Source organism: Amblyomma mixtum, chromosome 8 (genome assembly GCF_055824585.1).
Source record: "Amblyomma mixtum isolate Tamu chromosome 8, ASM5582458v1, whole genome shotgun sequence".
Classification (NCBI taxonomy): Eukaryota; Metazoa; Arthropoda; class Arachnida; order Ixodida; family Ixodidae; genus Amblyomma; species Amblyomma mixtum.
The window spans coordinates 95,374,808-95,388,546 of NC_143019.1; the positions used below are offsets into that span (position 1 = coordinate 95,374,808).

A 13,739-nucleotide genomic window follows, 5' to 3' on the forward strand; every position below is an offset into this window, starting at 1 on the left:
TGAGTATCAGAATGATTGCTGATGACTTGAGCATTCCTCAAACTCAAGTTTCTGAGATCGTGACAGAAAACTTAGCCATGAGGAAAGTGTGCGCGAAGTTGGTGCCGAGAGTGTTGTCAGAGAAGCAAAAGGCCAACCGGAAAGCGATCTGCCAGGACCTTCTTCATCATGGGAATGAGGACCCAGATTTTTTGCACAGCACAAAGCGGCAACGCTGCCTCAGGCCCCCTACAGCCCCGACTTGGCCCCGCCGGACTTTTTTCTATTCCCGAGGATAAAATCGACGCTCAAGGTGAAACATCACGGATCGGTAGGGGTGGCTCAACAGGCCGTGACGAGGGAGCTAAACAGCATTCCGGTCCAGGCGTTCCTGGAGGCATGCGAAAAGTGGAAAACTCATTGACAGCAGCGTGTAGGTGCGGAAGGGTGGTACTTTGAAAAATTCTAATCGTTTGTACTATTCTCTTGAATAAATGTTATTTAAAAAAATGAGTCCTACTACTTTCAGAACAGACCCTGTATACCTATATACGGACCAGGAATGGGACGAAACACGTTTTTCGGCTTAACTGGAACGGGCTGGCGTTGCTGCTCGTCCTCAATTTCGACATCGCTCGTAAAAATACACCCTAAGCTACCCCGAAAGCCAGGCCAACGATTGCCGCCCCGACCTTGAAATGACACCGTTCAGTTTTTTTTATATTGGCAAGTTCGAAAGCCGCCAGTGCCGGCGCCTACTCGCGGTTCTCATTGAAATTATTTTCTGCTCATAAAACTCCTTTGTTTCCTTACTCACCAGCTGCACCAGCGCTTTTTGGCATTTGGCGCAGGTTCCGCATTGAATTTCAGGAGTGGAATTGTGCACCTCAGTAAGAAAAACATAGAAAAAAAAACATGCGCGACTCTACACATACACGCAGCAAGCGTGAAAGCACGAGCAGGGAACCATACAAGTGCATCCACTGTCCATCGACATGTCATCCATCGCAGTCGAAAGTGATTACGGAGGGGAGGCGGGACACTGCTCGGGTTTCCCACGACGCCTAAATGGGCGATTTCCGCAATCTTTCCAGCCTGGAGGGGAGAGACAATTGGCGACCGCAGTACAGACTGTTCCCCCCCTCCGGCGGACAAGTTATGGATGACAACGGGGTCGCCGTCGACGAGGCGTGATTCTGACGTAATCCGGACCCCGCGATGCCCGCTGGAAAATCTTCGGAAGAAAATGCCGAGGGCGATGTGGAGACGTTACGAGTAACATGGTGTTTAACTGCTAGCTGTTGCTTTAGAATCGGGGCACAGCGCAGAAGATGAAGACACAGCTTAGAATAATTCTAGACACCGCGTTGCGCTGATTTCCAGCACTGGAAACCATTGCTTTGCGCTATCTTTTCTTCACTAGACGTTTTTAAGACGTATAAGAGGACACGTATACCGTTTTACCGAACGCTGGCTGCGCATGCGCAGTAGACTCGCCTGACCCCAACAATGCAACTGCGCGTGCGCAGGAGGGGTCCGCTAAACCGGTATACGTCTCCGCTTATTCGTCTCCGGTATGCTAAGAACGTCTTATAATTCTCGTCTTCTACGTTGAAAAGCTGATTCCTTCGATGAGCGATCTCCTACACCAGCGATGCGCCAGACTGAGGAGAATCTACAGTAACTGTGGGGCTTGAACAGCCAGTAAGGTCGCTACCACACTCACAAAAGTAGAGCCCAAAGTTCTATTTGGACACGCTTCTAGCTATTTCTCAAGCGTCGTTAGAGAACAACGCGCCTATGGCTTCGCTTCGACCGGAAGCATAGACAATGAGCGACCATGCAAGGCTTAGATTCCACGAAACTGAGGGCCTTCTTTTGAGAATCCGCTTGATTTTGATGACGTTAGACCTGTGTGCTAATCTCACCGCTGTGGCGGAATGCGTAATGTTACCAGCCTATCTGCATTGTGTTGATTTCTTAAGATATCAATTCATATTAAGGCTTCGCCAGTAATGACGCTCAGTTCTTCGTAGCCGTAGCCGGATAGCTTCACAGCAGAGATTTATAAACATAGCTGCAACAGAGCAAAAGGCGACCCTACGGTAGAAGACCGGCCAACACAGCGCTTTGCTGTCTTGCCTTTCGTCAGCCCGAAGTTTTTTGCGCTAACTGAGCCGTGTTCGGTACCAACCGACTGTCACAACTTTACTGTGAAAGCTAAAACTAGCCACAGTTCTTGTTTCTTTATTGGCGCTAACAAGAACAATAATCACTGAAGATAAAAAGCGCGTTGCGAACATAGTAACCTCTAATCGAAAGTTTTTTCCTTGCCGCAAGGATAGGGTCGTTCCGCACTCAGCAAATGAGAAATTCCGCAACACTGTTCAGAGCTTCTATTCGTAAGGAGAACGGGAATTAGGCACAGAGCAAGGTCGTTTCACGCAGCGGTGACCACAAAAACGATTCATCGGGGACCCCACTCCAGCACAAACGAAGAGAAGGCTGCCCAGCTGTGCCGTCCGCGCTGTGTGCCCGGGACGACCCTTGTTCTGGTTCTGCCGCGGACGTCCCTTTCCCCCAACGAAGCGCTTGCAGCGCCCGATCCGGCTCAGCGTGGCGTCTGCCCGCGGCGGGCCGTTCGCCCCAGTGAGCCGAGACGAACGCTATTGTCATCGCGAGCGAAAAGGGAACAGAGCGCATTTGGGTAAGCGCGATTTCCGTCTACTCTTTTGTAATATTTATTTCAATGCCTGGTTCAGGTGAACGCATTGTACGCAGCGTCTAAGAGGTTTTTGACCTATGACGCGTGTTGAACGAGCGGCGTTGTTTGTCTTTGTGGGACAAAAGCTTGGAGACTGCGTGCAGATGTAGACGCAATAATACCTTTTCACTTCGCAAAGCTAAGTAAATGGTCGTGGATCATGCCGCCAGTGAAGTGATCTGGATTAATTGCGACGCATCAGGCTTTACTGAACTGCGCCGAAATCTCGTTACAGGGATGTCTGTGTTCCACCTCTATGAAAATGCGGCATAGATGTCTTTATCGAATGCACTCCATCGTGCTAAATAGCTGAGCCCCATTTGTGTTGTGGAACCACCGTGGTGGCTCTATGTCGTGAAATGCATTGCAAGTTGAGAGTCTACAAATGCACCTGCACATGGTTTCTTTAGTAAAACATTGAATGAAAACAAACATAAATGCTCATTGCCTTCACCGGCATCACAACTATTAAGTTTTAACCTTTGAACTAAGCTGGTCCATTTTTCCTAGCCGAGGTCACCCTTACAAAGTTAAGCGCCCTCACTGTCACTTATCTCTTCGTGCACAGCGATTCATACACCGCATCTTTGCTGAATGAAATAACCTGCCATCAATTGTTTCCATTGAGGTTCATGCACATAAATTTCAAGGTCCGAAGGAGACTAGACCATTATATGTCTTGAGTTTCATTTACCTGTACTTTCTCCTAGCAATTTTCTCTTGGCTATACGTTATTTTTGCTGGCATTTCGAAACGTGGTGTGTCTATTTTTTCCTGTTTTTCATGTGCCCCGCCCCCCTCTCCTTCATATGTACTGCCCACTTCAAGAGTGCCTTTCGGAGTACTTGAATGTACAAATAAATGCGGAGGATCGCACAAACGCTTACCTTCTGAGATAGATAGAAACAGAAAAAAAATTTTTGAGCCATAAGTTTTCCGGAGTCCCGTGTTCGCCATAGCTTGCGCTGCCTCCCGAGCTCTGGCCAAGATTTATTCCTCGCATACAACCAGCTTCATCCAAGCGCAGTGTCGGAGAATTTTCTTTCTAATATCACGTGTAATCAGATTTGAGGCTGCAGTATTGAGATTTCCAAATCCACAGCCGCAAACTCCCCTGTTATAATTAAAGTTTTGACAACCACAACCACATTGGCACTGAGTGTTGAGCGGGTGGTAAACTTTGTTAATGGCCTGTCCAACCCTATTCTTTTATCTTCCGGCTGTGCGTACGTCTTCGAGTGTGATCATACGAGGGAAAAGTGTTTTTGCGTGGATTGTTCCTGCATACAGTACAGACTCGAGTAGGGACCACGCTCGTGCATTGGCCGCTCCACTCACATTGGTACCCAAAACATTGAAAATAAAAATAAAGTTGCAAAGACCGATTTCGTTTTATTTGTGCATAATTTTAATCCCGCGATAATTCCGCCCAGATCTGGCAACGATACGATTACATAAACTCACATTAAATCGTAGGTGTATCTGATTAACGCGAAGTTGTCGGGAAAATCAGTTAGTCACCTTTTGGAGTGACGTGACGTCTCCGAATGAAGTGATAAAAAAAAACTTGCTCTATTCTGGTCACAGCATCATCCAGTCTTTCAAGTCGTCGTGACTATAAAGGATTAGCCTGGCCCACGCTAATCCGTTTGAAAATATTAATCGTCAAAGGGACGTGATAGGCATATTATTGGTCCCGCTGTGTTCGGGAAAAAGGCAGCGAAAAAATTGCTCTTTCGTCGGAATGCCGCACTTCATGAAACCACAACAAAAAAGGGCTGAGGCTTAACTTGGTTAAGCCTGGAGAATGCGAAGCATCATCGTGTCGCGTAATTTGGAGGCGCACAACCACAGCGACGGCGCGAGGTGGGCCCCAGTTTCTCCACTGTCGTGACGTCATCGTGTCACGTGGTGTGACGTCATGTATCACGTTATTTGGAAGCGCACAACCACAGCGACGGCGCGAGGTGGGCCCCCGTTTCTCCACTGTCGTGTCGTCATCGTGTCACGTGTGTGACGTCATGTATCACGTGATTTGGAGGCGCACAACCACAGCGACGGCGCGAGGTGGGCCCCCATTTCTCTACTGTCGTGACGTCATCGTGTCACGTGGTGTGACGTCATGTATCACGTGATTTGGAGGCGCATAACCACAGCGAAGGGCTGAAGTGGTAGCTAAAGTAGTATGCTTCGCATAAAAAGCATGGCCCTTGCGCAGGTGCATATAGTAATTACACATACCACTGATCGCAACTTGTAAGAGCTTTCCCTCTCCAGACTACATGTACTTGAAGCCATCTTCATTGTCTACGCCGCCGTCCGTCGCTGTCATCAAGGCGATGAGCTTTTGGCTACGGAAAAAAAATAGGGTACACCACTTTATTGAAACAGCCACTGTGTCTGATTCACCCACGCAGGCTGGTTAAGGCAGATGAGGTGAGTTCAGCCAAGAGCTCTAGATGGGCGATAAGGGAAGAAAGGGGAATGTAGAGGACATAGGGCAGAAGAATGGGCAGCGTTTGAGGTTGGCCCGTGTTGAGCGGCACTTAAAGTAAGCGGGTGAGCTAACATAGTTAGCAATGCAGGGATTTGGAAGCGGTGACCAAATTATCTTTGCGGATGAGAGGGTGCGTTCGTGTCTAAGATTTACCGAGCCAACTACGGCGCCGTTTTTCCCAAGGAAAGCTCCTTAAATCTGCAGCTTAAAGGGAGCCTCCAAGCTTTACTATACTTTTGAGCAGAGACGGCACCAACCGTTTAGAACTATCACGTAGATATTCCTAATCACATAAAAAATAAATGTACTTCGGTAGTAGTTGTGTTATCAACGGGTGTTTTTAACATTGGAGATCCCGCCTGAGCTTACAGCAGTGGGATTATCTCTTATTGCATTCACTGTTAACTCTGTAGCAATGCTGCATCGCAGAAATATCGCTCTCAGGGTGAAGTCTTCACATGCTAAACGCGAGACTTGCGACCGACAGCAATAATTTGCGCGACAATGTCAATTACCCAGAAGCTCAGGCTTGAAGTTATATATGGCATCCCCATCACGCCAGCAAAATGATGTTTTGGGCGCGATGCCGCTTTAAAACAAGGTGTATTCCACTGCGCATTCCTCACAGTATAAATAAAAAAAAAGAAATAATTAACGTAGCCTTTCACCCGCATCATAAAAATCGAACAGGGATCATGTGGCGGAGTTATACGGGTTCTAATTTCTCAAGGCGGAGTACCGGGAGAGGCCCCGAATAAGAGTTATCGGTGTGTAGCTAGAAATTGATGAAGCTTTTAAGCCTAGTTTTATATTCGTTTTCCGCATACTTCAGACGCACAGCGTTTTTCCTAACAGTGCGTATATTTGAGATTTATATCCTAGCAATCTTTACCTCATGAAAATACTTGTTTACCAATAATGTATGGTTATAATGCATGTTTATCAACTATTTCTATATACTTGGGTTTGACGCATGATGGCCTTAGCTGCCTATGTGCCATGCTACCCAACACAATATTTCTAGATACGAAACATTTATGCTGCGAGGAGATGAAATGTGGGTTCAGGCTGCAGCTGCGCGATTTAATTATTTCATCTATATTTGTCTGAAACTTCTATTCTTCAATGTCGTGTGCTATACGTAAATGCGAGGAGGTACCCAGTGTCTCTGGAATGCAAAACAGTTATATATGTCTGCTGCATCTTGTATTTATTTCTATCTTGATCTCCACAAGATTAACAGCAACAGCTCTTCAAAGTTATTTGAGAAATAAGAACTGGACTCTTTCCAATCTAATTGTGTGTTCCAGCTCATTTCTCATGGTCGTTACAGTGACGCACCAACATGAAATCATAATTATTATGTACAAGCTGTACATAGATCATTTGTGCCCCCGTACTTTAAAATAATTTAATCGCCTTTCTAGGCAAACGCCACCCATTTACTACAACCACACTTTTTTTCACGCTTTCGAAACGATATGCCACGTTACGACATGGTAGCGAATTCTCCATGGAGTTTCCACTCATACCAATTCTCCATCCAGTTTTCCCTCGTACCGACTACTACCTAGAATGTCTAAGTTACCCTTAGAGCTGGAATAATTAAGGAGGTAAATAAATGCTTTCGTGCAGGCCTCTGCCATTCTCAGGGCCATTCAGCACCCATTTTCCAGAGGCCGTCATGACAAGGCTTCTCCATGCTCTTTGGCAACTGGTGCTTCTTCAATTCGCATCCACTCAAAAGCAAAGCCGACCTCCAAACATCGTCTTCATCGTCGCCGACGATTTGGGTAAGCACCCGAGATGTGAGTCACGTGTATTTCTATAATGCACAGGCGCCGCTAGGCCTAACCACCCTCTTTTTCTGCAGTGCAGCGCCATCTCCCTCCACTGTGGGGAACTCGTGCGCTTGAGACCACGGCTTGCGGAACTAAACATGCAAACCAATGGCGTGCATGTGGTGGGGTTGAATACGGGGATCAGTGCGAACGCTTTCTATGAGTCGCCCTGTTTAACAGTAATTCCAGTGCTAAGAGCGCTACATGCGGGGTCCACGTCTGTATGTGCGGACAGTGCCATGACTCGACCAATGAGGACCTACCTGTGTTTGTTGTGCTCCTTAGGGCAACGCAAATTTGGATGTGCGATACAGCGCTCTCATATTGGTGAACTTTAGGTGAAGTTCGCACCTTTTCCCCTCGTTATCGTTCTCGTCTTTACCTCCGATTCTTTTCGGAGTTGCCCAAGTACCTTCTACATTCTATTGCCAACCAGCACGTTTACCGCTGCTAGCGCTTTCATTTTCAACTTCACTGGGCGTCGTTTTGCTTTCTTTTCTTCGCGTGAATCCTTCCATTGTCCTTGTAGATTTAACTCCTGTGATAACCTGCCCAGGGCGCAGAACTGCAATACGAACAGAACAAAGGGGAACGCTGTCAATATCGCAGAAATAATGCAGAAACAGTATTTGCGGTGTCGCTGAGAGTAGGGGTAGGTACATATTTATTCATTCTAATTTACCTTGACACATACGATAATCATTCACCATTTCAACTATTCGACTCACACAGAAATATTCAATGGGGAGGTTGCAGATCATTAAAAAAAAACCGGGAAATCGCTCACGAAGTTGTTCCGAAAATACGACACACACTGCCACAGTCATACAAAGACTCTTCGTCACACTTCCCTTCTCCTCTTCACATAATTGCAAAAGCATTAAGAACAATGAGAACGGTCATCAGAGCAATTGGCCGTTCAAGGATTTCATTGCAACTGTCTCTGAAAACTGCAGTGCCCTGTGACGGCTGCCTAAGCAACACACTGGAGAAAAAAAAACAGCATGCGTAATCACTTTTCGAAATTATCTGAAAAATATTGCTTTGACAATGGATAACCAGGCTATAGCTAGAAACAACGAAATACATTATTCATACGAAATAATTGGCCGCTGTTGGCGATTGGCTGATCTTTATCGCAGGATGGAACGACGTCTCCTGGCACAACGAGAAAATGGAGAGCCCCAACTTGGAACGGCTGGCGAGGGAAGGAGTCATTCTTGATCAGCACTATGCCCTACCCACCTGTACTCCGTAAGTACGATTCGTAATCTGCGGGAAGATTTTTGGCAAGCGGTCGATGTGGTTACCAGTATCAGAATTAGAGACGCGTGTCACCAGGGAAAAGTTTGAAAAGAGACAAGGGCATGATGAGGGCGCTTTCCTCGGCACCGGAACCTTCACGTTTCTTTTTTCTATGGGGCTTCCTAAAACGCGTGAATCAAAAAAAGGCAGCACAGCTGGGATAAGAAAACAGCGTAAAAAAAGGAAAAAAATGGCTGGCGGTTTAGCATTGCTAAGCACGAAATACTGTGGGAAAGCAGTTTTTTGCACGTTGAAACCACCGCCACGTACCTCAATACACGATTAAGGTTTTCACGTACCCAGGGAGCCAGTTACGCGTGTCTTCAACTTTTTCATCTTTATTTCCAACTTACAATCTACGCCGGCTGCCTATGCAATGTTGTCAACGCCAAAGCGTATTGCTCTAGCGCCGTGTTTCTGCAACAACATTGTCCACGACAACGCATTCGGCGCACGCCTCTCTGTTACTACCGCCCCATAGGTCAAAGCGCGAATATTAGTTTGATAGTAGTAATCGTTGATGAAGAGGATGATGTGCAATGCACAGCGCGAGGGTGTGTTGCAGTTTAAACGAACGGCTAACTGGGCAAGTTTTCATGGATTCATTGCTACGGAGCAGCGCGCAACGACGACAGACAAAAAAGGACACACAACAAAGCTCTGGACTATCCACTGAGGTTTATTGGGGGGAGGAGGGGGAACTTCTTTTAAACATCGCCGTTCTACACATCAACGCGTCCACTTTCCGCGGCAAGTTTGTGCGACCTTGCATAAGAAGGAATTCACTTTTATTGAGACTTTTTGATGAATTTTGATGTACCATTGCCACACGTTGTATAACCCCTTGACTTGCTGAACAATGACATTTTAAAACGAATGTTTGGCCGCTTCTGGGTGTTGTGCAACCCCTTAGCGTGGAGAACAGCGACGTTTAGAAGATTTTTTTTTTCCCGAATAAACCTCAATTGATAGTCCAGCGCTTTGCTGTGTGTCCTCTCCTTCCTTGTTATCGTGGTTGCGCGCTGCTCCGTGGCAATGAGTTTAACACCAGGCGTGTTCGGCTGCGGGGTATAGCCTAGGGCTCTCGTGCAGTTGCCAGCGAAGCTGATCTTGAATAGTGCTTTTGCACTGAAACGCTGTTAGAAAGGCCGAAAGAAATCTTCTCGTCGGAAAACAAATCTTTATGATGTATTGTGGCTTATTGATTGTAATGACGATAATGCCTGTCGGTGCGACAGAACTGGCTTTTTTGTTCTTCTGCAGTCATGCAGCTGCGAAGCGTCGTTCAGTTATGTGTTTCTGTTATGCGGTAGTAACTAAGTCAGTTCTGCAGTGTTTGTCGCAGCCTTGGAATTATGCACTAAATGTGCTTCCACGGCAAGAATTTGTAACACACAATAGGACAGCAACATTTATAAGTTAATTTTTTAGTTACCTATTCAGGCTTTTGCCTATCCACAAGCGCGATTCATTACACAGCAGATGGCCTTAACATAATAAGCATGAACGCGGTACCAAGCATAAACAAAAAATGGCTGTTAGAAAAATGACACACTTGGTGTCTTGCTCCTGCACCGGAGAAAGTCAGTAAAACACAGAAACAGGTACTTAAGAATCTGTCACGGCCTTGTATTGGAGACATAGATGCGTGGTGAAACGCATAATGAGATAGGAATCTGATAATACTGCAGAGTGCGTTAGAATGTTTTGATGCATCCCTATCAGTCGAGCAGAGTATGTTTCGCGCACGAAAACCGTACGACACTATTCTGGAAGACCACTGCGAGGTGAGAAGTGTGGAAACTAAACTGAAGTGGTTTATAATAGAGTAAGGTGGTCGTGAAATAGTGTTGATGGTGGTGAAAGAAGCACAGAATAAAGGAATTGATAAAAAGGATTAAGGAAGGTAAGTTTAGACTGGTTTTCGTTATCCTTAAGCTTTCTATGCGCTTGTAACTGGAATAAGTTAAGCGCACTTTTCCTCTAAGGCATTGCAACGACTGTAATTAACAGTACATAGTTTTGACTCCCAATTGGGTCCGGACATTCAAGTTAAGAACGCTCAAGATTTTCGCATACAATTCATTTTTGTGACATAACAGCCTCAGAGAAGTTTTGTCTGAAATACCCTGTCATGAGTTGGTTGTCGGCAATTATTACATCAATATGAAACCACCTACTTATTGTCGATGTAATTTATGGATGCATCGAAGCTTCCGCATCGCATTATGGCTTCCACGTTGATACGGGTTATTATGTATTCACGTGAGCTGGTCCACGTGGATATTATGCGGGAAAGTACACCTAAGTTTCCACCTGAGAATTTCATTTTATCTTGCTCTTTCTTTAGAGTATTATTTGGTGTCAGAACACCCCAAAAAAATTTCTGAGCACTGCGTCCCCCCCCCCCCCCCACCCGTTTTCTGTTGTTCATTCTCGAAAAGAATGATAGTTGAACTTATGATCTGTTCGTTTCTATAAAGAAGGTTTCTAAACCCTTCCTCTAGTGTAGTTCGGCGTGGAAGAAGACCAGGAGGCGTGCTTGTAGATGATGATGACAGAAGAGCATATATTTACAGCATACATGCAGAGAGTAAAACTGGAAGAAGCAGGAATGAATTTACAAAAACAACAAAACTTTGCGCTACTTTACTCATCGACCTAGCAGGTTAGAGCCTAAGTAGCACTGCGTTACATGGCAAGCATAGAGCCCCAGCTCAGACTGGACTCCATTCGTTCACTTCGATTCTTAAACCGTTACTTTACAAAGAAATAGGGGCGGTCATTTTCAGTGGCCCGCCCCAAGCATCAATTCTGCAATCAAACATATCATGCGAGGTGGAACCAACCCCGTGGGTTGGGCTCAGCCTCGAACCCAGGGTCTCGCTAAGAGCACAAACAAAATCAAAAACAAATACGACACCGCTCTCTCTTCGGTAAGGGCATCTACGTCCGCTCCCATCGGGGCTCTTCTTCCGACTTGTCTCAAGCACACCGCCGCCCCCTTCTCCACTGCGTTGCAAGTCAAGTTCTTGACAATGATGCGTACCTAACCGTCATCAGTGCTTGTCGTCCATAAGCAACAAGAGAGAAAGGAAAATGGCCACAAAGCCGGTACAGCACAGACAGCGGTAATCGTCTTTTCATGGGTGCTCTTTGCCGCCTTAGCATACCAGATAAGGTATGGTTCCTGTTTTCCCACACTTTGGGTCAGGATGTTTAAAGATACGCCTTAATTAGCTTAATCGGAGCTCCTAATCACCCTCCTTCAAAGACGCCTACGTTAGGCCCCGCGGCAGCGTAGGGAGCTGCGGGACATCGGGTGTCTTTCCGACGATAGCCTACGGCGTAAAGCGTGGCCCGCATGGAGCGTTTTTCCGGGCGATTCGTCGGCGTCGACGGCACCGGAGCGTTTTTTTGCCGCCGGAGAGGACGTTTTTTCCAAATCGTCGGGTTCTGTCGAAACAGAAAAAAACGTCGACGCCGCGCCGACGCCGGGAGAGGGCAGCGACAGAGGGCCAATGAGAGCCGGAGCGGGCGTCACGTGACTCCGGACAGAGCCACGCCGGCCGAGAGACGCGCTCGCGAGCTCTCTCTGGCACTGTAGCTGCGTCGCTTCTCAACAGCGTCGTGCTTCCCGGAAAGACGGGCGTTTGGCGCTCCCAGGGTACCGAGTTCTAGTTCACTATAGTACCGGGGCTTGGGCTTCGGGTTTCTCGGCCGAAACGGCCGAGCAGCGTGTTGTCTTTCGGAGGAGTCGCTTCTAGCTGGCCGCGCCGTCCCTCAGGTAGCGCCATCTAGTGACAAGACGCCAAAGCACATCAACACTGTGTTGAAGAAATTTTTTATCCGTAATTACTGATAACTACGATGGGTGCGTTGCGAGCCTTTTTTCGTTCCAAGAAGAAAAAGTGCAAATAGATGAAAATGTGGCGAGTGACTAAAAGCTAGACAACTGCTTCACCAGGTGTCGTTCTTGCGAGGTAAACACACTGTATTTAGTTAGGCCTAAGAGCTTGAAAATCGCCAAATTATCTGAAAAACAAGGTCTAGTTATCGCTTATACCTCTACGCGTGGGCTAGAGTAGGCGGAATAAAAGCGAACCGCTACCATTTGAGCGAGCTATCACGTCGAAGAATACAGCGGTGACATGTATTTATTCCGAAGTGGACGAGCAGGGCACCGCCATCTTGTCAACGTAACCCGTAACGCGCCCGTAGCGCGCGCCGCTCTGCTGCTGACCATGCGGGAGTGAATTCGTCGACGCCGGCGCGGGCGTCGGGCGCGCGGCGCGATTTCGCGGGTAAAAAACGCTCAATGCGGGCCAGGCTTAAGGGGGCCCCCTGAAGATAGCGGCGGTGCGTCAAAAGACCATGTCCAACTCCCCATCTGCAGTGTGCTTGGGGGGGGGGGGGGGGGGGCTCTCGGGTGCAGGGGTCCTGCAAAAGGGTTGCAGCTGGCAATGAGTGGCGGCCTTACACCGATATACGTTGTCGCGACTCTGTACTTGGAAGCGGAAGTTATTGATGATGATGATGATGTCTTCAGCCTTAATGGCACATACCCACGGCGGGTTATTGGCCAGGGTGCATAGCAGGAAGTAATAGCAGAAAAGAGTCACTCTTCTTCGCCATCGCACGATGTATGGCACCCCTTTTAATTTTGGGCACAGTGCACGGTATAAAAAATACCTTTTCTCTTTAGCCTACTTTTCCATCCTTTGCATTCTTCTGAAATGATCATAAAATAGCGTGAAAATAAAAAGTCTTTTTAACTGCCTGTGTCCGGGCGGAGGTTCATTTGGTAAAAATTTTTACAAATGCCATTCTTTCGCAGTTACTGACTTAGTTGTAGAGCAGAGGCATGTATGTTGTTGTATACTATGTGAAAAGCCGCGATTTTTTGTGTGGGGGCTTTTTTGCGGAGAAAATAAGTTTTTTTACGATCAAATCTCCGTAGTCCTGCGTGCACTCGTATTTTTATGTAGATATTACAGTGAGCGAAACGACTAACTTTTCGGCTTATATTAAAGCGGAACAGCCGCTGTACACGTACAACTCTCGGTATACGTGTACAGGCGTCGCAAATTACGTCTCCTGCGGCGCTCTGCTGAAACACAATCATCTCTGCTGCATGCACTGCTACTTTTTTTTTGAAACTAAGCTTTGAACTGCTACACTGTCTGCGCAGCCGCGCATGCTCAGTGAAGAGCTCATTTCAGCCCATCAGAACCTATCTGAATATTCGTGTTTTATAGTGAGCTCACATGACTACTGCGTTTTCTGGCAGAATTTTTGGTAGATGTTTACAATATTTTCTACATGGCGAAATTTCAATAGCAGTGTTTCTTAA

General features: G+C 46.9%; 1 protein-coding gene across 1 annotated transcript in view; it reads left to right on the forward strand.

Annotated features, from left to right (window-relative positions):
* Positions 1–6,915: 6,915 nt before the first annotated feature.
* The window catches only part of LOC149333613 (arylsulfatase I-like), a 37,112-nt gene continuing 30,288 nt past the window's right edge, over positions 6,916–13,739 (forward strand). The window contains exons 1-2 of the mRNA XM_089557762.1: positions 6,916–7,033; positions 8,224–8,335. Coding sequence (XP_089413888.1) covers positions 6,925–7,033; positions 8,224–8,335 — 221 coding nt within the window. The 5' untranslated portion in view covers positions 6,916–6,924. The remainder of the gene's footprint in view (positions 7,034–8,223; positions 8,336–13,739) is intronic.